This window comes from Periplaneta americana, chromosome 10 (assembly GCF_040183065.1).
Source record: "Periplaneta americana isolate PAMFEO1 chromosome 10, P.americana_PAMFEO1_priV1, whole genome shotgun sequence".
Classification (NCBI taxonomy): Eukaryota; Metazoa; Arthropoda; class Insecta; order Blattodea; family Blattidae; genus Periplaneta; species Periplaneta americana.
In genome coordinates, this window is record NC_091126.1 from 51,616,470 (window position 1) to 51,642,485 (window position 26,016).

At 35.6% G+C, this 26,016-nt stretch overlaps 1 protein-coding gene across 3 annotated transcripts in view; it reads right to left on the minus strand.

Moving 5' to 3' along the window:
* GlcAT-S (Glucuronyltransferase S) overlaps positions 1–15,355 on the minus strand; it is a 59,839-nt gene extending 44,484 nt beyond the window's left edge. Inside the window, exons 1-5 of one of the 3 annotated variants that reach the window (XM_069837477.1) lie at positions 15,148–15,355; positions 14,844–15,024; positions 9,597–9,789; positions 5,767–6,026; positions 2,545–2,751 (exon numbers count right to left, since the gene is read on the minus strand). In XM_069837477.1, the coding sequence (XP_069693578.1) occupies positions 2,545–2,751; positions 5,767–6,026; positions 9,597–9,789; positions 14,844–15,002 (819 nt within the window). In that variant the 5' untranslated portion in view covers positions 15,003–15,024; positions 15,148–15,355. The remainder of the gene's footprint in view (positions 1–2,544; positions 2,752–5,766; positions 6,027–9,596; positions 9,790–14,843; positions 15,025–15,147) is intronic. The other 2 variants (XM_069837479.1, XM_069837478.1) reach the window with 2 other exon arrangements.
* Positions 15,356–26,016: the final 10,661 nt, after the last annotated feature.

Sequence of the window (26,016 nt, forward strand, 5' to 3'; positions counted from 1 at the left end):
AGAGGTTGACATTTTGCAATATTTTATTTTGCTGCTAGGCCATGAATGTAATTTTTAAGTTCTGTAAGTGGTTTAGAAATATCAGTCTGCTACAGTAGAATCCCTCTTATCTGGCACCAAATGGATCAGGCTACTTCTGGATATGAGATTTTGCCAGATAATTGAATATACAATTTAAAAAGTTTGTATTTCATAGTACCAAATGTTGAAACTGCAGCCATGTGAAGCTTATTTCTCTATCACTTGCTCATAACTGAATAAACAAGAAAACTGTGAAAAATTTTTAAAACACATATAATACACTAATTTTAGGTTCGAATGTTTACTGAAAATTAAAGTTCATGTTAACTTCCTAATGTAGCAAAACTGACGGCGTAGTATGTGGCAATGTACCAGATTTAAACTTCTTTTTGGCCCAGCCAAAAGTGCCATTGTTTTGGTATTGCCGGTTATGTGGGTACTGGTTATGAGGGATTTTACTGTACATGATAATTTGAGGGTATATTTCAGAATGTTACATGTTATATGTTAGAAGTTATGGCTACCAGTATATCGACACAATATCAATGAAACATTATTGTTTTTTTTTTTTTTTTTTTTTTTTGTAAGCTCCAAAAGTAATGTTAGAAGATGAATTTCACTTTCGTGTTTGATATTTCCCTCCAATTGCGCATTTGCTTCAGTATTAAGTACCTAAGAAGAAAAAGTACCTCTAGGCAGCAAAAATATACCTATATTTTTTTTCCACGAGACTAACATTTAAAAAGCAGGACAAACTTCAGAAATACACAAGAAAAATGTAAATGGTGTAAAATATTTTATAAACATCCTACATTACACTTTTAAGTATAAATTTCGAAATAGTGGACCAGATAAATAAGAAAAAAAATTAACGTGGTGTCAGGAATTATTTAAACAATAATTTGAGGTGAGAAATGTAAGCCTACAGCCATAAAAGACGTGCGATATTTTCAACCTTCCTTTAAAGTTAGTTTTTGCAGGAGTGGTGTTGGACTTAAAATTAACAACATTTGAGAGATTCACCTTAATTAAAAAAATCACGAAATTTATTTGATGTTTCTGGCAGAGGACAACCATTGTGTGACTTCAAATGAAATCCCATTAATGTGTTAGTCAAGAGCTGGTGGTCTAGTGACTAGCACACTAAACTTTTAATTCTGCGGACCAAGGCACGATCCCCGGGATACCATTGATTTATAACTTGTATTGGCCAAGCCATTGTTCCAGGTAACACAGGAGCTTCTGTTCGCCTATGGCACTAGTTTCCTCTGGCGCACCTTGGACAACTACTCTGTCAGTCAGTAAACTGGTCTACACACATGACTTCCAACTAGTTAATATTATATATTATTCAGAATCATTACAGGGTAGACTAGGGTAACTGTAAACAAATGCTGTGAGAAATAATAAACTGTCAATATGAAACTTTTAATTTGGAGAATATTTAAATTAAATGTTGGCTAACCTACAAAGCAGTTTGGCGCCAAATAGGAGTAACTGCTTAGTTGTGAACGAATGTTTTGTAAGAGTCTACAAAAAAAGTTAAGAAAGGATTCTGCTTCACCTTCATTTTTGGCATTGTAAGTAAACGTACAGTGCTATTTTTTAAGAATATGTTGTTTTTATGAGTAATGTATAGTAGTTAACATTTATTACAATGGTTTTGAGATCTCTCATTAACTCAGTTCATTAAATTATGACGTGTTTACATTTGCCCCATAGTTTTAATTGCTTGGGGTAATTGTAAACATGTTTTACTATGGTTACATTTCGTACTTTTCAGTAGTCAAAGAGACTCCCACCCAACTACACTGTACAGGATTTAGAGAGGGTTGTCACAGATGTGAAAAATGGTAACTACAGTTATCGTGAAGCTCAGGAGAGGTACGGAGTTCCTATATCCGTCATATATCATAGGTTAGAGGGACGAAATGTACCAGTGACCAAAATTGGAGTTGGAAGGAGTACAGCTTTTTCTTCTGAAACAGAACAAAAAATGTTCATTGTCTTATAGCCCGCGCCCTCTCGAAGGGGTAAATGTAAACTAACAATTAAAAGATGAAAAATGTCAACCTTATTATTTTAAACCAATTTTCAGGGGAAAAAATATCTAAAAATAACACAATGTTTCTTTGTCATGCTTAACGTTACTGAGGGTTGTGTAATGTTGAAATATATTTGAAAGCAGTGAAAAGTGTTTACAATTACCCTGGTCTACCCTACTGCATTTCATATGCGTCATTCCCATATACACTGACTTGTGGAGATTACGAGCAAAGTCCGACCAGTAAGTCAATAAGTTGGAAGAAATCTCTGTAGACAGAGAGCATGTCCAAAACCACTTCCCTTCTTTTGTTTCAGGACACTGGAAACATATATTTCATGTAATTATCGTTATTGATTTTTGCAGCATAGTAATACCTTCCCCCGAAATATGTAACCCATTTTAAATTGTTAAACTATATTGATTCAGATATTTTGTAACTACAATTACTTTATGAACTTTAAAAGCGGCTTATTTACCTGTGTACAGGAGTCAGCCTTTGGCTCAATGTCGTCCAACGTCAAACCAAGACTTCTCAAGAACTGATCTTCCTCATATCCTGCTTTATACGGCATTGTAGCATTCGGATGGTTCAACAGAAATTGTACATTCACAGCAAATCCTGCCATATCAACAGGAAATTTACGTTTAGATGGCCATGAATCAAAGAAACCCATGACCTTCCCCTGAAAAAGCACACAAAAGATATAGATAAGCAATTCCTTCTTATTAAAAATTGAGTCTGTTGAAGATAAATAAACATAAAATGCATTTTCGTTACAGGTAGCATCATTCCACAATGTGGAGGTACAAAAACTGGTTCCTACTTATGGCAATTACCTTAATGATTGTGAAAATAACGTAGAAGAATACTTGAAGATATGAAGAATCAAATGTAGTTGAGTAGTATACCAAAAACTACATTATAAAATCTTACAAAACGATTTTCTTAAAATTAAGCATAGTACGAGGCGTGTTCTTAAAGTGAGTTCCATTTTCAATTATAGCTGTCGCATCGTTGCAATCATTATTTTGCGCATACGTGTTTTCTTCTTCAGTCCTCAGGCAAGCTGTGCATGCAGTTTCAGAGCTTCAGTCCGTGTGTGTGGTTAGTTGTGATCAGTTGAAATGATTAAAGTGATCGAGCACCCCGCCGACTGTGAGATGCGGTCTGTTATCAGTTTCTTGAATGCGAGAAACATCAAACCAGCTGACATTCGCCAACTTTGTTAGGTGTATGGTGATGATGCCATTAGTGATGGAATGGTCAGGAGATGGGTTAGAAAGTTCAACGATGGCCACATCTCTGTGCATGACGAGCAGCATACCGGTCGGCCATCTTTGATCAATGACGATTTGGTGCGTGCTGTCGATGAAAAAATTCATGAGGACAGGAGGTTCACAATTTCTTCGCTTTCCTTGAATTTTCCACAAATGTTGCGGAATGGTTCGCAGGCGGGTGAATTCTACAATGAGGGGATAGAAAGACTTGTGCCACGACTCGATAAATACCTCAATAATGGTGGAGATTATGGTGAGAAGTAATTGAAGTGTGGGGAATACAATACTACAAAAATGGTTTGTAAATATTTTCCCGTTTACTTTCTACACCCTTTTGGAACTTACTTTAAGAACATGCCTCGTAGTAAGAAACAGATTTCATCACTAAATTCAGCAACCACTAAATTCTACATTAGATACACTGAATTTTGTACAAAAAATTTTCATTGTTGTTCAGTATAATGAGGAGAAAGTTAAAATGAAAAATCTTGAATACTTCTTTCAAAAAATTACCTTCGTTATTATTGCATTTATCAGTTTGTGTTTGAAATTGGACCACGTAATACAAAAAGGAACTGACCCACACAGTGCTGAAGTTGAGTAAATTGCAGTTAAAGGAAAATAAAAAATCCACAAATAAATGTATGCAGTTGGTTGTCATATTTATCAAATTCGTATTATGCGGAATATCTTTTACCCAAATATTGAATTGATAAACCTTATATTTTATAAATATATACTATAGGCCTATTTTTGTAGGTTGGTTCCATTCTGCAAAATGACTTTTGGTACAAATGACATTCTACAGAAATGACCCAACTAATATATTGCATTGCTGCAGTATTGTCTAAATATTTTTAGTGATAAAGATCTGTAATGACAATTATGTAATTTGTTTAATATTAATATAGACACATTACATGAATTATTACTGAAGTATAACATTAATTATATACATATCAAATTTTCACATTGTATGATGTTTCTTTAAACTACAGAAATAATACAATAATTTACAGAAAAATACAGTAACATCTACAATAATAATAATAATAATAATAATAATAATAATCCTCGTCATCATCACCATCATGGAAGAAAACATTATGAAGAAATATATACAGTTCTATCGTTATTACAAAATTACTGTATATACATGAATAGCCTACACTGCGCGTTTTTTTTTTTTAATTTAGCAAAGAAAAACTAGGGTGCGCGCATTATTTGAAATAAGGTTGGTACTGCTTCGCCTTAAACACTTTTTTAATGTTGTCTCCTAAAATTAGAGTGCATGGATTATTCAATGTCAGATGTATTCGCATATATACGGTAATAAATTTACTCAACATCAAAGTCTAGCTCTCTTTATAATCCATCAACATCATCATCTACATGTGAGTCTGTAATGAAAGCAGCATAGAAATCCTTTGCGTTACCAGGTATTAGATCCATGATTGATTGTAGATTGTGAAACTTTGGTGTGGTGACTGGTTTAACATTGAGCCACAAAGGAATTAGCTTATCACACAGACCTACTGATGGTCGACCAATTTTGTTTTTCTTAATACCAATTTCAGTGTATTTTCGTTCAAAAAGCTTCTCATAAAACTGAAAATAGTTTAGTTTTACCCAACAGTGTTTCCCTGGATTTTACCCATAAAACCTTTTATTTCTATCAACCTTTCAATGACATATTGTAAGTTCTAACTGGGATGTCCCAAGGAAACTGTTCATCTCTATCATTATCAGGGGAATGTTTCTGCATGTCTTCGAAGTTGAATTCAGTAATATGTTCTTATTTTCATTTTCTAAAGTACATAATTGTACAAGGCTTTGCCCTCTGCTTAAGTAAGCCATTCTGAAACAATATATGCATAAGAATACGCAACAAACACAATCTCGCAATACTATAAAGTTTAGCAAACAGCTGATCCCACAATGCTTTGTTCATTCTGCTACAAGGAACCAACTCACATGATTTGTTCACTTTCCATTCTGCTTAAAAAACCAAACCAGATGGTTCCATTCTGCAGAAGAAAGATTTCAGAAACTGGTGCCAGTGTTTTCTTGGTCAGACCATAAATGGCATTCAAATGCAGAAACAGGGTTGGTTTTTTTCTGCAGAACATAGAGTATTAGGTCAGAAGTAACAGTATAGCATTAACTCCATTTTTACAATTTTGAGGGTTGGTTCCTTTCAGTGAATGTGGTTCATAGGAGACTTAATTGCAGCGAAAGCACGTAGCATTATATCACCAATGAAATAAAGTACTTAATTTCAAATGTATTATTGAAAATATATGTTATTTGTTGCTTAGAATAGGCTAATCTTAAATATTCGTTCATAAAATTTAAACAAAAGTTACCATTTTATAATAAATTACAAGGTTACAAACATTAAAGGAAAACAACTAAATTACCTCTTTTAGAATTGGAGAGCTCACGGCATAATCACCAATCAATCCAACAGGGAACATAGAAACTTTTTTCGTATCACGAATCTCTTCAAACAACTTCAAGTCAAAAGTGTTATCATCATCACCGAAGTAAATCACTCCATCTCGTGCATTTTTACGTATCCATGCTAGAGCTGCTCTTCTGTTGGCTACACCTCTTGGTACTATGTTGGCTTTGCGATAAACTTCTGGCATCGGGCTTGCAATATGTGTGAATGGGATTCCTTCACATACAACAAGATATCATGAATATCATCTTAATAAGAAAAGTAATCTTAACATACACACAATTAACATATCGAACATTACACCACAAAACACTATTTGAAGGACAGCACTGAAATATTAACAATTTTCGTAAAATATTACAATTTTTTAATATAATTCCCAATTTCCTTAGAAGATTGCAGTGTTTCAGAGTCCAGCAAGATACAAAACAGCCGACAATGAAATGCAGGACCTTATTAATTAGTGACAAAATAAAAGATAGAGTTAACATGGGAAAATGTTTACAAAAGAACCATGTAAAAGTAAAAATAAAAACTGCTAAAACTTACAGGATGGGCACTGAGAATTTATCTGTGTCGTTTATGCTCTATGGTATTTCCGCAGTTTATAAGCAATGGCATGTTTGTTACAAGGTTCTCTTGCTGTCAGCAAGTCTAGTGCTCTTGTCTAATTGGACAATGTATACAGTGGATTCCGCTTAATAGGACCATGCGTTTTGGCCATATAAAGTGGCTGGTTCTCTTAACTGGAATTAGATACATATACTGACGTGTACTGTATTTGTCCCTCTAAGCTTGGTCCTAATACGCAGCTGGTCCTACTAACCGCAGGACCTATTACACGGAATTCACTGTATAACCAAAGTGAACCCAACTTGTTTCTTCACTAGCATTTTACTAAAGCTTTCAAGAGAAAAATATTACTTTAGGATCTTTTTGGAGATATATTTTAATTAAGATAAATTTAAATACGATAATATATATATGCCATAAATCCATTAAATGAGACCAACAGCTTTACTTCATCTGATGAAGGCACACTTAAAATTTTTTTTGTCTCAAAATCTATCATATGTGCTTTACCGTTGCTGAGTACAAAAATAACTGTAACCTAGAACCAAAGCAATTTTGGACTTAAGTCATTTATTATTTTTAAGTCCTGAGTCCAGTCTCTAAGTGAATTCTATATAATATGAAACAACTTCAACATATCTAAAAAGTTCACATTTACTTCGTCATTGTAAGTTTCATGCATTTCAAAAACAATTCAGTTACTATGAATAATATTATTGTTTATAGTTTATTTTCTTAAATTATTATTCGAAACATATAAATGAAATCATTTAATATGTATCCACGTTTATGGTCAATTTTGGTTTTCTTGATTGGAAACAAAGTACATTATATTTTATAGTCCAAAATCTTAGATATATGATTTGATTTACACATTCTACAGTTTAAGGTGTGATTCGCAAGAAGTGCGATTCACCTGCAGCAGAAACTGTAACGACTCCATCTTTCCTAAGATGTAGCTGTAATCACGTAGATTTGTCGTGATTGGTATCATTATTTTCTGTCAGTGAGAGTAAAACACTTGGATAAGAATGGTGTTGTTTGTCTACTGATGCTCGAAAAAGAGGAAAATATATTTGATGTATATATTTTTCTTCATTTGTTAAGTTCAAACTTTAATTAGATCTAAAGTATCTAGATGCATTTTACTTATTGGAAAAATCAGGGGTAGACAAATTTTGGGTGACAGGTAGCCATAGTAACAATCAATAACTGTAAACTTTCAACTATTTCAAATTAACCATTTTTCCTTCTCTCTGATAAAATACATTTCCTTAATGATGTGCTCGCTACCAAAATTCTTCTATTGGAGCACTCATTTCTAACCACCCAGCTTTGTTTTGTTTTCGTACGTTCACTGAACAGCAGACCTGAACTAAGTAGCAGTGGATGCTGTCAAGCTATTCTCCATACATACCTACACTGTTGCAGGTTGCTTGGAGGCTTTAGGTAACCAAATGCAGGACTCTAGTAATGACTACATACTTTTAAAAATATGTTTCTTGATATTCGATTTGTTCTATCTATTAAAAAAAATGACAACATATTTACAGTTTGCCACACGTTATGTTAGAGTTAATCAGTATTGAAAGACGTCTTCTCATGCAGTAGTAACAAGAGAGATTATTATTTGTTATTCTCTTTATTGACACTTCTAAATTGCTGGAATTAGTAAAGAGACATAACAACTGAGAGACGTAATGATGGAGTGGTGGTGGCAACGGAAACTGAAGGTTTTTAGTTTGTTATTTGATAATTCTCTATCAAGTATTAGGTTATTTAACATCGATGGAATTAGTGATAGCAAGATAATATTTGGCGAGATGAGACTAAGAAGTCGCCAGAATGAAACTGAATTACTGAAGACTAAACCTGCACACATTTAACACATTTCTCAAAATATTTGCCAGGAACTGAACACCATTCCTGTGATGTGTGCTATTTCTGACATTTACATTTTAAGTAACTTGATGTCAATACGTAAGTCAATTAAGAAACGTTGCAGTAGCAGTCATATTATGTTTGAAATGAAGCATATTAAGTCATTCTCGAAGTTCATCTCATGACTGAATAAGAATTTGACGTATTAGACATGCTATATTACAAATTATCTCCTGTATTTTTCAGTATCTCAAAAATGAATTGTACATATCTGACACTAGTTGATTAACACTGATTGATGATTGGGTGTTCGGCATTATTTACTGAAATGCCAACTGCAAGTTAAACTGCTTAATTCTACCAAATTCTACACATTGTCTGGGCAAGAACAATTCTCCAGACAAAAGTACAAAATAAAGCAATGCTGTACCTTATACAAGTGTATACATCCATTGCACCACAAATATATGCACTATGGTGCCAATAGTAGTATTTACCAACGTGCAAAATTTTCTAAATATGGTTTATTAGCAGACTATACAGTCAGCGTATTTCTGGCCAATAAACTGGTACTCAACTACCTAGACAGCAAATATTGAATGGACTATGAAATCTATTCACACATTTCCTGTATTATTTAATTTCTAGCAAATCAAGTTGTCAGAAACTATTATTTAAAAGTTAACTAATTTTGAGTTCTTGCTCTCCAATATAGAAGAGTGATGTATTAAAAAGTATAGCTATTTAATGTAGGCAACATATTTTTATGTTATGGCAATTATATCACCTACACGCAACCCCCAAACTGTTGGAGGACCACAACTACTGTTGGTTAGTAGAGGGTCCTTATGAGGATTGTCGGACAACTACACTGATCACATTCCTTCTTCACCATTTAGGGGACACTTACGCATGCTATGGTAGGTCATCATTTCCTCTATTTTTATGGAACATTTATACTGCTGTAACTTAGTCCCCAGGGCCTCGTTTGTTAAAAACAGGTTGCACCAAAGAAAGGTGAGGATGAAATTTTAGGAGGAAAGGTTATGAAATGCAGTTAACTACTCCTTGTAGTAATGGTCAACAACGAAAGGAAAAGCGAGGGTAGAATATTTAATATTTGTAAAGGTATCTTCATAAGAGAATATTATACTTGGACATCAAGACACAAAAGAAGTGGTGTAAACATTTATCATATTAGTATTATTATACTAAAATATACAGTTTCAATTCTTTGCAATTGGTGGTATTTACCGAAAATAAAATGTTGATTTTAATTAAGTTGGCTAAAAATCGTTTAATTCTTTTTGTTTAAAGAATGTATAAACTTACCGAATTTTCTAAGAAGTTTCGCCACCATAGCATTACAAGAACGATTATCATCTGCAACAATCCAATGTATGTCATGTACATGCATCAAAGTCTGGCCCAATCTCGTCAACTCGGCTGCCTGTTCCCTTCGAGGATACGTTGGGGTAACAAAATAGATTTTTGGAAGGCCCTTGGATTTCTTCCCCCTTGCGTCCTAAAACATTGCACATACAGAATTCTTGAAATTAACATTTTAGTTCTTGATGTGGAGTACAGTGTTGTTTAGTCAACTGTTCGAAGACAGGTCTGAACCTCACAAGTGATACCAAGAAGGCACCACTTAAGAGGCAACTAGGCCAGGAGATAAAAGGGTAGGGTGGCCAGTTCCTTTCCCCCAATACAGTGTTATTAGGTTATAAAACACTGATACAAGCAAGCAAAAAAGGTAATTCTCCAGAAAAGTTATGCCCAAGAACACACAATTTCCTTTCGCTTCAATGGCTTCTGTGAGATATGCAGGCTGTCAGGGGTGTATGTGCAATTATTTTTAGCATACTGAACCACATTATGTAAAAAGTTTCTCAAACTTCGAAGTTGTTTTTTAGACATAAAAAAATATCATGTTTTAGATTAGTTAATTTTCCCAAGCAATTTGCAGTCTCTATGTCTGGTTAATTACGGGGGTGTCTATTGTCAGGCATACCATGAAGGTCTTGGTGGTGTAACTGGTAATCAAATAATTTAACGTATATCCAAACAAAATCACTTTTTTACATTAACAACTGCGATTAATTCATTATTTATTTTTTATTGTAACAAGTCAGAATTTCGAACACAGCCTGCATTTTTATTCTCATAAGTGTGGTAGACTGCAATGACGCAAAATAATTTAAAGTAATTTTATCTAAACTATCCAGATAAAAAATGCTTTACATTCTGACATGCCATCCGTTATATCGTGAAACCAAATGGATGCATGCACCATAGCTCACAGTAATAAACTTACAGTGGGGGTAGGTGAGCTAGCTAGGTACAAGTGGAAACGCAACGAGTGAGAGGACCATCCCAGTCAACTTTTCTTTCCCACATGCGCAAGTAGGTTCCATGTGATAACGAATTGCCTACAAAGAGCATGGCATTCACTTTGAAACTACATATCAAGTAATGTTAGTCTTGGTGGGGCAGTCGGTAGAGTGCTGGCCTTCTGTGCCCGAGGTTGCGGGTTCGATCCTGGCCCAGGTCGATGACATTTAACCCTTGGGAGCCGTGCGTTCATTATAGTGGCCAGCTAGTATTATGATCATGACGTGATATAATATGTTATAAATTGTATGTTATATATAAATTACGTTGATATTCTTTAATTTTATATAACATTAAGGACATTGCACTTGACTAAAACAGTAAAATTTTTTTTGTAATTTTTTTTTCTTAAAAAAGGATCAAAATCATTTCAACTGCAGTCAACTGAAACCCTGTCAGCTTCCATGTGTACCATTACACCGACTGTTTTACATGGGCCCTCCCCATCCTTTACCACAGGCTCAATTGACTGCAGTGGCCGGGAAGTGAACCTGCAATCTTAGGCACGATACGGTGGCTGGATATTTCTTGTGCACTTTAAACCGCTTGGCTAATGAACCCAACACGAATTTACCCGATTATGCAGGTATACGAACACTTAGTTAAGAGTTATATATTTGCGTGCAATAGTGGTATAAGTCTTCTGGCTTCTAAGTGTTAAGTGTGGTTAAATGCGACAGGGTCACACCAATAGCTTTACTGGCACGTAAAAGAACTCCTGCAGGACAAAATTCCATCACACCAGCGACACTGATATAATCTCGGCAGTTATGAGCGTCGTTAAATAAAACATAATTAAAAAATTTAATTAATCATGCAAGAATTAAAATAAATTCACATTTAAAAATTGTTACTGAAATAAATGTACGAAACAAAATAATTTCTCACTTGTTAAGAAAAGTTAATATTTTTTTAACTAGTGTAGACTTTTTTTTTAAACACTGTGTCACATTATACAGGAAACAATATCACGCTACTGTCCACGATCCTTGGTCCGAGGACTTTGAGATCAAGCGTTTGGTACACAGCACGAACACTAGTATATTTAGAATCCCACGATTTGGAAACCGTAGCCAATATAGCTCCCTCACCACGATTTCGGATTCTCTTGCTGTTTCGTAAATTAAATGAATATTGGCTAATTCAGCATCACTGAGTCCTTCCATCCAAGGTTAATTGTACAGTGTCTGTAGCTCAAATGCTAACACGTTGGCCTTCCATCCAGGTGGCTCGGGTTCGATCCCAGCCAGGTTATGATAGAATTTGTGGTGGACAAAGCAGATGGTTTTACGCAAGGTATCATTCTCTCCACTTCCACCTCACTTCATCTATCATCTGCAATAGTAAATATTCTAAGGTGAAGTCTGGGGCTTGTACATGTTTCTGATGCTGATATAGGAAAGGTTGAGGGAGCTTATCAGGCTACTCGTATGCAGATGGAACCTGGCTCTATCAGGGGTTAAAGCTAATTCAGCATCATCACTGGCTGATCAGGAAGGACTTGGGACTCCAGGCCCAGGGGGCTTATCAGGCCACATGTCCACGAAACCGGACTTGGCTCTATCAGGGACTGAGGTAGGATGGCCCACCTGCCAGCGTCAGATTCACGAATGCCACCCAGGCCACTTGTTGGACTTGGACAGTCATCCCATATACAGAGTGGAAATGAAATAACCTTGCAGACTGAAGGAGACGATAGGATACATGTAAATGAACCTATATTACATTTTGTGATTAAGTGCATGGTTAATTCGAAAATAAGTTTTAAGTTTCAGCAATGTGGTAACATCACCGCTAACACACTCTACTGGTGATACAGATGTACGAGGTCAACGAACTCGGTGTGTCTCGATAGGTGAGTTGCTCTCTGCTAAGACGTTGCCACTTGCTTGCATAACGCAATGGCTTGAATTTAGAGGTTTTTAAAATTAAATTTACACGAAAACCGTGCACGCAATTTAAATATGTCAAAGGGATAAATTTTTTTTTAAATTTTAGTTGGTTATTTAACGACACTGTATCAACTACTAGGTTATTTAGCGTCGATGAGATTGGTGATAGCAAGATGATATTTGGCGAGATGAGGCCGAGGATTCGCCATAGATTACCTTGCATTCACATTACGGTTGGGGAAAACCTCGGAAAAACCCAACCAGGTAATCAGCCCAAGTGGGGATCGAACCCGCGCCCGAACGCAACTTCTGACCGGCAGGCAAGCGCCTTAACTGACTGAGCCATGCTGGTGGCGATAAGTTATTGTTTATTAGATTTCCTATCGATATGAACAAAAATCATGATCCTACTCGCAATAGTTACCGAATAAGAGATTGTTAAACATCGGGGGGGGGGGGGAAACTTTTTTTTTCTCTGGAGGAAAAAAAAAATCTACGAACTTCCTACCAATATGATGATATAGTTTTTTGTTACATACAACATGAGCTATTTGCTCTGGAAATCTGCAAGGCTATTTCACTCCCACCCTGTATAGCGTGCACAATGGGCCAAAACATGTCTTAGTGTATGGACCTGGGATGGGTCCAGCCCTCTTCAAGCCAGCCAGCCTTAACCAAGTTAGAATGTTTATGCTGGAGTACATGTGATCGAAAGACGTGTCTATAGTCTAAACTGACAGATATTTCATAGTACGTCATTCATAAAACATCAAACAGTAAAATACATGACACATTTATCGAAAAACCGTTAGAGCAGCAGTCATCAGCACAGTGCACCCTCAGGCTAGCATCCCTTACTCTCGGATAAGAGATGCACTGGCGTGCATCCGTGGCTGCTGGCGGGTATGCTCTCTCCTGCACGACAGTGCAAATTTCGATACACTCCTTACCCGTTACACATTTCAGCGAGTGCTGACAACCACTGCATTAGAGTAAAGGAGAAAGTGAATATGGCGTTGTTTTACATGCATTGTTCTAAACAAATATCAAAATATCTGCATGCATTCTCCTAACACTCTGTATAGTGATAAACACGTGGTTTTACTTTTCAGCCACAAATATTTTCAATACAGAAATCGTTTGGTACTTAACTGTACATCCTAATACACTGTTGTAGCCCACCCCCTTCCCCTTACTTGTTACTAATTACCAACATTTTCCTAGTATTGTGTCCCGAACCACTCAATTGTTTTATTTGTTACAAGTCGGGAGAGGGGCTACAACAGTGCATTACAATATGCAGGTATCAAACCATTTTTATGTTGAAAGTGTTTGTGGCTACAAACAAAAACTAGCCTATGTGTTTATCACTATATACATCTCACAAATGCCAATGAAGCAAAAGAAAATTGCTTCTTCTTGAGTGTAGCTTTTCTGGAGGAATACCGCGAGAAAAATTTGCGAGACATATTAAAAAGAAATATTTAATTTAATTGCACGGGCACGAATTTAGGCTACTTGTTCTGCAATTGGATTGAATTACGTCGAAACAATAAATGGGTTCCAATTATTTTATGGATGTAATAAACAAAGTAACTTCGTTGCAAGTAGACCTACTTTTCCTTACACAAATATGCTGACATCACTGATAGTTATATTATGTCCACTGATATAATTAAGCGACTTTCAATCATACGCAATTTGATTAGCGTACCTACAAATTCATTGACCTACTAGATCTTCATTGTTTGTGACAGGTTAGGTACAGTGGTTAAGTTTATCACTCACTTAATCTTCACGACAATTTTAATTGCTCCCGTAACTTTTTATGGCATATTATATCAGTTATAGCACGCCCATAAAGTGAATTATTACCAATTCGCACACTACAGTAATACATGATTCAACGACACATGATAGCAAACTCATAGGATTCTATATTTACTAGTACTGAAATATAATAGGGAGTTTAAACATAAAGGAATGATAGTCCTAAAACTGTAAGGAAAACAACAAATCCTTCTTGCTTGACAGAATGAGAAGGGCACAGCCTTCATTCAGACAACATAATTGAACTTAATAACAGTAGCCCTATTTATCTTATCTCTGTCTGTGCAATGTCACAGTTTGTATGATTTTTAATATGCTGACACCTACGACTAAGATAAGCCACTTGAATTCAACGTTCACTGACCGGTAGAGAAAATTATAATGAAATATCTGTATCTGGTTGTTTAAAATATGTTTTTATATGTGAAACATAGTTATGATTATAACGGAGAAAAAACTGTACCTCATATGAAATGTGGCACATAAATACATTTTCCTGATGAGCAAATCTTCTAGCAACTTCAGTTCCCTGAGAAGCCCACACAAAATACAGGACAAGGAGCATCATTCCCACAGTCAGCAGGAACATATTCTTCAGTGGAAGCATCATATGTTTTGTCATGGATCATTATCTAAACTTCAATCTGCAACACAAACAAGTTAACGCCTACACTTTCTAAACAACAAATACATATGCAGTCTGACAAGTATACATATTCCTAAGCCAATTTATCATTTTTCTTTTAAAAATCGAAGTCAGTTCTAACCTATTACAGGTTCACTCATAGAAGTGAATACAAATTCAACCTAAATAAATTATTTTAAGTCCAAATTAGTTTCTACGCAATCTTCCGTACTACACTTTAAGTCATCTATTAGAACGTGACCTCCATAAAAAGATGATGATAAATAAAGTGAAATAAAATTGCGGAGAAACTTTACAATTTATCCCAAATAAAACTTTCTAAGTCCCAGGATGTGACACTGCGCATGCGCAAGACACAGATAAGTAAAGGAGCAATCAGACAATAAATGAAGCCAAACAGCAACGATAATATGTACTTAAACCATTTTAGCAGGTAATCTTATCCTATGAACATAATTTAATGCATGACTACTATTTTATAAGCAAATGGGCGAGTTGTTACTATGTTTGTAAATTGAATTAATCTGTTTACTGTGTGTGGTATATTTTTGTATTGTTCAGCTGATGAATTGTGTAATATGTTTGTAAGTCGAATTAATCTGCTTACTATGTAAAGTATACCGGAAGGTATTTTCGTACAGTGGCTGTACGAAATACGTAGCGTAGTTTAGTCGGCAGACGCTTCCCTGTTGATCCGGAGCTGCACTCGGGCTTGAATTATATTGTCGCTTGGGCTGATTGGGTTTTTTTTAGAGTTTTCACCAACCGTAAGGCAAATGTCAGGTAATCTATGGCGAATCCTTGGTCTCACCACAGTTTAGTAATATACAGTCACGAAGCTTGAGTTGTGAGGGTGCTAGGAACAATAAACTGTGCCGGTACTATTTCGCATTGTTTGTAATGAGGCGATATTAGCGATCCTAATGGTTAGCAACTATCTATGGATGCATATTTACTACGTATTGAGCTTCGTGAATGCATATATCTACACTGTGGTCTCACCTCATCTCGCCAAAAAAATGTATAACACTTGACTTGTTCCACATCTTAAAGCTTAATTGCCAATGTAAGATCTATGGACTAAAATAAATGAAAAATTAAATGTAAATAGTATAAAACCAAAGACGTTATATAGTATCACCCAGGGGCGACCCGACCTTAGGGGCCACCAGGGCCGTGCCTCACCAATATTTCATACCCCAGCAATTTTCTTTTCACATTTAAAATGCGTAAATTTTGTTCAGAATATTATTTCAAATGTTATAATTAATACTATTAAATCTCATCTCAATAAAATATAGCCCTATTTATTTTCAGATCATCTGATATTTGTTTCCGGATTTCTTCTTTAAGTTTCGTCATTTTATAGTTTCCATCCCGTGTATCATATAAATAGGCGTACGGGTGACATTGTACAAGTTCGATAAGTTTCTGACTGCAATAATCAGCCATCTTTCCTCATTGTCAATAAAAAAATACAATTCATCGCCACCTGTGATATTACTTCTTCATCTTTTTATACATTCAAACGTCATTAAATGTCAAACAACTTTTATAAATGTGTCAAGAAAATTCGCTGAACTACCGATTTCAGCGAGAAACTCGCTCGAGGTTTTCGCCTCGAACGAGAATCTCTTCCAGTGTGTGGACGTCCATTTGAATCCATGTTATCATTCTTTGAATTTTTCACAACACATTTCTCGCTAGCGAGATCTCTTCAAGTGTGTAACGGGCCTAATGCTTCTCGTTAGGGCCCGACGAGCCTGGCCCGCGTACCGGACGAAAGCGGCAGTCGCAATTATTCGTTGTACTGTGAGTCGCAGTGCCACTGAACAGTGGGTCAAATCTAGAAGTGTCCGTGTGAACTTAGAATAGTGCATGAGAGCGAAGTGTGAAAACATGAATAAAGTGGATTACCTATTAAAACATCGTTTTCTTCATTAAAATTAGAAGATAAACTTGAAGTTAAACGGCTAGGCACACATCAACCTAATAACTTCAGTTTTACGCAGGCGGATGGTGTGAAAAGGAGAACTTTCTGCGGCTCGTAGTTTACAAAGTAGTCCTGGCTAACTGTAAGTGACGAAAAACAAAATTTATTTTGTTTCTATTGTCTATTGTTTGGTGGCGAAGAACTGTGGACATTGACAGGTTGCAAAGATCTAAAACATTTAAGGAAGCGCATAAAAAAACAAGAAAAAAGTGCAATACATTTAGAATATGCTTGTAAGTTTAAACTATTTGGGACAATAAATATCGCAGCATAAATTGATTCCGCGGTCAAATTTTAAATCCAGAAACACAACGAACACACAGTCTACTATATACAGTCGCGAAGCTCAATATGTAGTAAAAATGCAAACATGGGTAGTTGCCCACCACTGGGATCGCTACTATCGCCTCATCATCACAGATCTCTCCTATACTATACTAAAAGCCAGGTTATGAACCGACGAAACAGGAAGTAGTTGGATGGGCGAGAGGAAAGTGCGGGTTAGAGGGGTAGCCTGTGCAGTGATGACACGTTGAGTGTGGGGATGGAGGGGAGAACGAGAACGGAGCTTTTCATTGGACCTCGCGTGAAAATGTCGTCTGCTAACGAAAATCTGGCAACGGAATCACGGAGACAGTGTAGCCAGTTCATTTGCAGTACCACGTGCATTACGAGTCGCATTTCGTACCAGCGTCATTTGCTCGTGCTTTCTTAAAAACAGTAATTTTAATTACTAATATTGTAGATAGTGTTATCGAGAACTATATACAGTAGTTATTTTAAACATATCGGTGACAAACGCTGAACACGCTTTGAATCTCGCCCCACTATGTGGCAACAGAGCTCAGAAAGAGACCAACAGAACGTTGCTTCCGGTTTAGTCGGTTCATAACCTGGCTTTTAGTATAAAAGCCAGGTTATGAACCGACGAAACAGGAAGTAGTTGGATGGGCGAGAGGAAAGTGCGGGTTAGAGGGGTAGCCTGTGCAGTGATGACACGTTGAGTGTGGGGATGGAGGGGAGAACGAGAACGGAGCTTTTCATTGGACCTCGCGTGAAAATGTCGTCTGCTAACGAAAATCTGGCAACGGAATCACGGAGACAGTGTAGCCAGTTCATTTGCAGTACCACGTGCATTACGAGTCGCATTTCGTACCAGCGTCATTAGCTCGTGCTTTCTTAAAAACAGTAATTTTAATTACTAATATTGTAGATAGCGTTATCGAGAACTATATACAGTAGTTATTTTAAACATATCGGTGACAAACGCTGAACACGCTTTGAATCTCGCCCACTATGTGGCAACAGAGCTCAGAAAGAGACCAACAGAACGTTGCTTCCGGTTAAGTCGGTTCATAACCTGGCTTTTAGTATAGCAGATGACAAAATATGTTACACTTTCGTTGTCGTGTTCTTTTGGAAAAATTAACACCTTCTTTCCATTATTGAAATATTAAATGGATAAAGTTCATTTATTATTTTAATGAAGTATATTAAATTCCACCATAAACTCGAAGATACCTGCAAGAAATAGGTTAATATTATTTTTGTTTGTGCAAAACGAACTGAAATTTACTACAATCGCTCCACTCATTCAAGATTATAATGATAATGAACTATGAAACCAATAAATACTAATTCGCATTTCTCTTTACAACAATAATATAATAACAATAATAATGGAAATATGAATTAATGGGAGTAACTTACGTGTACCGGTACTTGTAGTGTAGGCTTACGTAGTTAACAAAGTGGGTTGAGGTTAAGCAATAATAATAACACCAGAATTGGAAATAAAACGTGATCAATAAATTTTATTGTAACAGACTTAATTTTTCTACGTCTCTAGTAATGTAACAAATAAAAATAACAACAAAATTAACAGCTATAATTAAAAACATAACCTTTGAAAAAAGAAGTAGGCCTAAGTTGTCTGAAAATGTACAATTATTCAAGGAATCAGCTGATACAGACGTAGAATTAGTGCAAACCTTTTGTTTCTCAGCTGCAGGTAATAACAGAACAGGTTTATTTGAAACATGAAATAAAGTTGGAACTGCATTCCAGATTAATTTCATTCATAAATTGTGTGTTTTCGAAATGAAGAGAGCAAAACTTTATATTATTATAAAGATATGCTTCATTCCTTGTCTTTAGATCTTCCCCCTGCTGTTTATTAACCACTTTTTGCATCTAGAAGTAAAATAAGAAATAGATGTTAGGATTTTTCTTCACGAGCATCAATGCGAAATACGCAGCGACCTAGCACTCGATGGAATTACGACTCAGTACACTCTAAATCCAAAGTCGACCGTGGACAGTCTATTGTTTCTAGTTGCTAACCGCTTGGAGCGCTTTATCGCGAGATTTGCAAAAAATCACCTCAAGCTTCGCGACTGTATATAGTAGACTGTGACGAACACGTCACAAAAAACAGACATATACTAGCAAGAGTAATTGATTCCTTAGCATTTTGCGGAACTCACGAATTATAACTGAGGGTTCAGAACGAAAATCAGGGATCTGCAAATCGGGGAAATTTGTTAGACTTATTATCATTACTTGCCAGTCTTGATAATGTATTGGATGACCACTTAAGTCTTGAGCAGTGCTTCTGTTTTTAAATATATTTTACACATTATACAAAATGAATTATTAGACAGTATGTATGATGTAGACATCGAAGATTTGAAACAGAACATTAATTCTACAGATTTTGTTGTTGTGTAGGCTGACGAAACAACAGACATAACCTGCAAAAGCTAATTTGTTATTATTTTGAAGTACATAAAAGGTTGTAAACCTGTGTCAAGGTTTATTTCCTTCAAAGAGATAAACAACCGCACGGCTAACGGTCTGAGCGAAGTTCTAAAACAAAGTCTACAACCTTTCAATTTAGAAAATAAACTCTTAGCTCAAGCATATGTTGGCGCTGCAGTAATGAGTGGTAGTTTTAGTTTTACTGTGCTGAACTAATTTTTAAGCAGAAACAATTAACTGAAATGAAATAAAAAAAACTTGGTGCGTTATTTATATGTCTACCGCAAAATTTGTGAAATATCTGGCCCCACCAACAAAAATGATCACGAGCCGATCACCCATGGACATATAGTTATCACCATATAACACCAATAAGGGGAGATATAATCATCTATAATTAGGTTTAGCATTTACAGAAATGTAGTAGTAACTAAAACGAGAAGGAATTCCTAGAAAAGTGTCAAAATTTACATTCATAATGATCCTTGCTCATATACTAGTAGCCACAATTTGAACCCAGTTAGGGTTTTATTTAATGAGTTCGAGTCTAGTAAATTTTTTCAAACACGATACAAGGAATATATCAGAGCAATAGCTAAATCATTAAAAAAAATTCAACCCACTCAGAACACATTACAAACTCCAATCACAACTACAGCAATATAGAAATTGACATGCAAAATTCTATACATTCAACAGCGCGAGATATCCCTGGAATTCAGATTATGATGAAAATATTCAATTAAGGTAAAATACCAACATAGTTTAACATTAACACAATGAAGTAGGCGTAGTAGTTTATTTAAATAACTTCACATTTCTGTAGTGAAAAAAATGATTCGGTCACTGCCCAAGAAGAAATTGTCTACTGAAAGATGCACTGAAGGAATGGTGAACGACAAAAAAAAAAGATTGGTCAGAAGACATCAGATGATAGACATATGGATCGTATGCGGAAACGAAGACGAAGGGGAAAGGATGGAAGATTGGAGATTGCTGAGTTTGGAGTGAAGGACCTGCCCTTGGGCAGAGAAACGTGAATGAACGAATGGATGTAGATAGAAATCCTAGGGCAGAATGAATGAATGAAAGAAAGTAGATAGGAAACATGAAATGTCAAGCCTATTTCGAAAATACAGAAATCCGCGTTTAATCTGACGTCTGCTGCTGTGGTTTCGAGAGGTGAATTATGCCGAAAATTGTCCAGATGAAATCATAACAACTGTTCTTTCATTCCTGCGTGGGTTTTGCATTGCAATAATTATTTTATTACATTTAAATATTTCTTCGCTTTTTAATTACTGCTAAATTTCTTTGAGTGCTAAGCCTAATTAGTACTTACAGACGACTATAGCTCTCCTTATTCCTTTTATACCTTTCACATTGCAACATCTCGCCCATTTGCTTAGCATTCATACATTATTCATTACTTATTAATTCATTACTGCAATATTAATTTCGGATAAGTTTGGCATAAGTAACAAACAGCCATTACGGAGGAGACTTGAAGCGAAGCTTTAGCAGCAAATGAGTTTAGGTTGGTAGCACAACAAGCAAGTTGGCAGACCTTCATTTGTCACGGCATAGGGGACAAATTGGAAAGTTGAGTCGAAATGGCCTTCCTTGTACATAAATAAAGACATTAATTAAAAAATTTGCGAAACTATCAACAATGACTACTATTTAAGATAATCTATGAAGGTAGCTAAAAAATTAACTTATTGCCTGTTTAACCATTTTTCTCTGGTTGGCAACAATGTAATGACTATTATGACATGGCAAAACGTATGGAAAGTAAATGTCCCCATTTAACGATATAACATTTATATTTACAATTCTCGTGCTACATAAACTGTCTTCAGTATATATTTTGTAGTTGTTATCGCACGTAAATTAGTGCAAAAATAGTTTTGTAGTTTTAAAAATAAACCATAATAATTATGTTCACTTAAACATCAGACGCTGTGAAATACATGAACAAATCATGGCCGACTTGATGCTCACTACGCTTTTAGAGAGAATCGAAGCGAGCATCAAGTCGGCCGTGGAACAAATAAATACAATATATCGTCGAGAGCAATCCATTTTGTGGCTACCAGATGGCAGGTAACTGCCATGGCAACAGTTACGTGCGTTTCTAGATTAGGCACCATTAGCACTGTTTACGACGTTGAATTTCTTGGTTTGGATTTAATATCACAGTTGATCATCCATTGTGGTATTTACTGATAGCGAAAAGGCAAGAAAGAACATGAAAGCAAATTCTTAGAGAAAGGCGAAAATAAAGTCGCATCAGGACACATGAAATCGATTAATTCACTGATAGACAAATTAAAATTTTTTTGCTCCTTTGAACGAAAATATATTTATAATTCGACCCCGCTGAACCCAAATGTGGAATTGGAAATGCTGTATCATGTCTCGTTTTCCTGGGGTTTTCATTTTCATTTTCAATATAAATTTAATTTCATTTTTAATACTACATTGAAATTTGAAATTTTTTTCTTTGCTCATGAAATAAAACTTAAATATTGAAGTGAATAAATATGAAATAAAAAATATAGGACTGCTCTAGGAAGAAATTTCATGCAAAAAAAAAAAAAAAAAGAAGAAAAAAGAAACAGGGGAAAAACACATTTTTACTCACATTTTCAAAATTTTTTCTTGAACTCTTCCGTTTGTAACTTCCACCAGAAACGTCTTCCTTGAGGTTCCAACAATAATCTGCTAACATGTTCTGTACCAAATTTTCTGCATACCTTCTCTCCATGACAGAAATATCCTGGTGAAATCTCTCACCGCATTCGTCACTAACTTCGCCCATGTTAGGGAGGGGGAGTCTAAATGCGAGTGTACAAAGTGAATTTTCAAGGACATATTGAACCCCATACGCACTTAAGACTTCAGCAAGTTCCTAATAGGTTCCCTGTAGTTGTCAGCTTTCACATTTCCAAGAAAATTAGAGCATACTTGTCTCAAAGCTAACCATGCAAATTTCTTTTTTGTTTCTTTTTAGCAATTCTACAAAGTTGTCATCATGAATGATCTCACGGATTTGTGGCTCAATAAATATACATTCTTTTACTTACTATCACCGAGTTCAGGAAATTTTTTCCTCACGTACCCAAAACCCTGACCATGTTTATCCAAAGCCTTGACAAAATTTTTCATAAACCCTAATTTTATATGCAACGGTGGTAACAGAATCTTGTCTTTCTCAACTAAAGGGTGATTCTCAACACTCTTCTCTCCAAGAATTAAGTTTTTTCGCATGAACCACTCCTCATTGTTGTAATGTTTTTCCTTTGCTCGGCTGTCCCATTAAATGTTCTAAGATTTTCAACAGAAAATAGTTAAATACGGAGGCGTCCGGGGATCTTGCAGGCCAATTCACAGGTCGTCCCGGATATTCCACCGATTACTGAAAATAGTGTTAAGGAATTCGCTTACTGGTCCACCGAAGTGGGTTGGAATTCCGTTATGTTGAAACCATTGTCTCTTCTACGATAGATAATGGTACACCCTCCAGCAACTCGGTTAGGTTAACCTGCAAAAACATCCTTTACATTCGCCAACTGAGTCGGAAAACAAACAGTATGGCCGAATTACTTAGTAGTTATTGTTTACCAGAAACATTTAATTCGTTTTGGTTTCTCCCAGTATACTTCGCAGTGTGTACATCGAATTTTTTGTCACCCTATTTAAGTAGTTTTTAACAATTTAAACGAGGATATGCGCAAATCATTCAACACTCTTACGAGAGGCAGGACTGTAGCTCTAATGAAGAATCGATCTGACAAATGAAACCAATGTAAACAACGTAATCCCTTCAATAATAATTTCCACGTCAAGTATCTTACAAAGCGATAAATAATTGTATTCTAGAAATAAATGGATGTATTTAACGCAGTCCTTACTTATAAACACATTAGATTTGCAAAACTCAACCAAGCTGGTATACGGAAAGACTGAACAGTTTTACAAAAAATCTGGCACACTGTTCTCAATGTTGTATGCTTTGGTATCATGGAGCTACTAGTGTCTACTGCAGACAAATATTTGTTAATAAAAATTGACAGGGAGTTTTTAAAACCCTTTTATTGCGTGATTACATTTATACAGGGTGATTCACGACTTACCACCACTCACGGAGCTTATTTCTGAAGACATTCTGAGCAAAAAGTTTCATATAAACATGTGTCCTATTCTCAATATTTTCAGAGCTACACTAATTTGAATTTTGAACAAAAAATAGCCAGTTCATCAACAAATAAAATAGCAAGTTATTTAAAATGACGTTATATGTTACAATCCTTAACTAAATATTCTTGCGATTATGTATGATTCTATTCATACAGTGTTCTGCCCAAGGGCAGGTCTTTCACTGCAAACCCAGCATTCTCCAAACTTTCCTATTTTTGCCTCCCTCTTTGTCTCATATGGTCCATATATCCTCAGGGCTTGCAGCCTCCTCAGAGTTAGAGTTTCTCGGCAAACTGTGTAGCGGAGGCTCAGGGCAGCCAGTCTTTGTGCCAGACGTCCAGCAGTATGTGTCCCGTTCACTCCAGTACACAGACGGTCCCGTTTACAGTGCAGTCAGCAACGTCGAAATTGGATCTTGAATGTAGGAACGAGCTCTTTACAGATGACAGACGAGTCCAGATTCAGTTTGAAAAATGATTTCCGTCGCATAGTAATCTGGAGAGAATATAGAAGCCGGTTTAATCCCATGAACATCGTGTAAAGGGATTCATTTGGTGATGGTGGCGTTCTCATATGGGCAAGCATAATGTTCAATAGGCGTACAGATATGTAGGTCATAGCTGGTGGTACTGTTAATGTCCAGAGGTACAGAGACTAGGTACTGCAACCGCATGTGCGACTTTTCAGAGATGCAGTTGTCCACACTTCATCTTCATGGATGATAATGCACGTCCGCCTAGAACAGGGCTGGGCACATTACGTGATTCTGAGAAATGAGCGCTATGTGCTTTAAAGAGCGAGTCTTGCGAGCGCTCTGACGTATGCATACTGTACGTCATTCAGTGTCGGTGCAGTGGTGGCGAACTTTGAAGACGGAGCTTCCGCTCATACACTAAACCGTCCCGCTATTCCCAATGCTTTTAATGTATTATGGGAGGAGGAGTTCTTTTTGGTAGAGAGCAGTGGATTAGCAAATTGTTTAATTTGGCATAAAACACTCCAACTGATTAAGAGGTTCAATATCCAACGACATTATTCTTTACAACATGCTACTGAATATGACAAGTATGTTGGTAATGAACGCCATAAATTAATACAACTTAAAGAAAATGTTTCTCAGGTACATTATATTGGAGTATCTATTTGATATTTACATTGCATTATAGGTTATTATACATTCAGTAATATATAATTTTAAATTATACAAGTATTATGATATATCATAGTATAGTACATTACAGTTCATGATATATCATATATCATATTATATATCATGAACTGTAATATACTATACTATGATAGGCCTATATCATAATATTTGTATAATTTAAAATTATATATTACTAAATGTACTATAATAACTTATAATGCAATATAAATATCGAATAAATACTCTAATATAATGTACCTGAGAAACATTTTCTTTAAGTTGTATTAATTTATGGTCATATCATATCATGTCATATCATATATCATGTCATATCATATATCATATCATATCATATCATGTATCATATCATATCATGTATCATACCATACCATATCATATATCATATCATATCATATCATATCATATCATATCATATCATATCATATCATATCATATCATGTCATGTCATAAAATTGTATTATATTATATTATATTATATTATATTATATATTAACAGAATAACAATAAAGCACTTAGTGAATCGGCTATGAGAATTAGCTACAAAATTTGCCACGAAATTGCAAAGGAATTGAAAACATTCAACGAAGGTAACTTCATCAAGAGATGTTTAATTATATTGGTAGATGAACTCTGTCCACAGCAAGTAGGGGAAATAGAAGCCATACGCCTGTCTCGTAGAACCGTGGTGAGGAGATTGCAGTATGTGCGTATGGGTTATGTAAAAAGGCCTAATAATTTGTGTGTGTGCATAGAGCGAAGTTTATTTCATTAAATTAATAAGAGTGTTATAAATTCTGTAATGTACAATGGATTGATGTAATATCCTTATAAACTATTATATACTGACAGACTGAATGACTAGA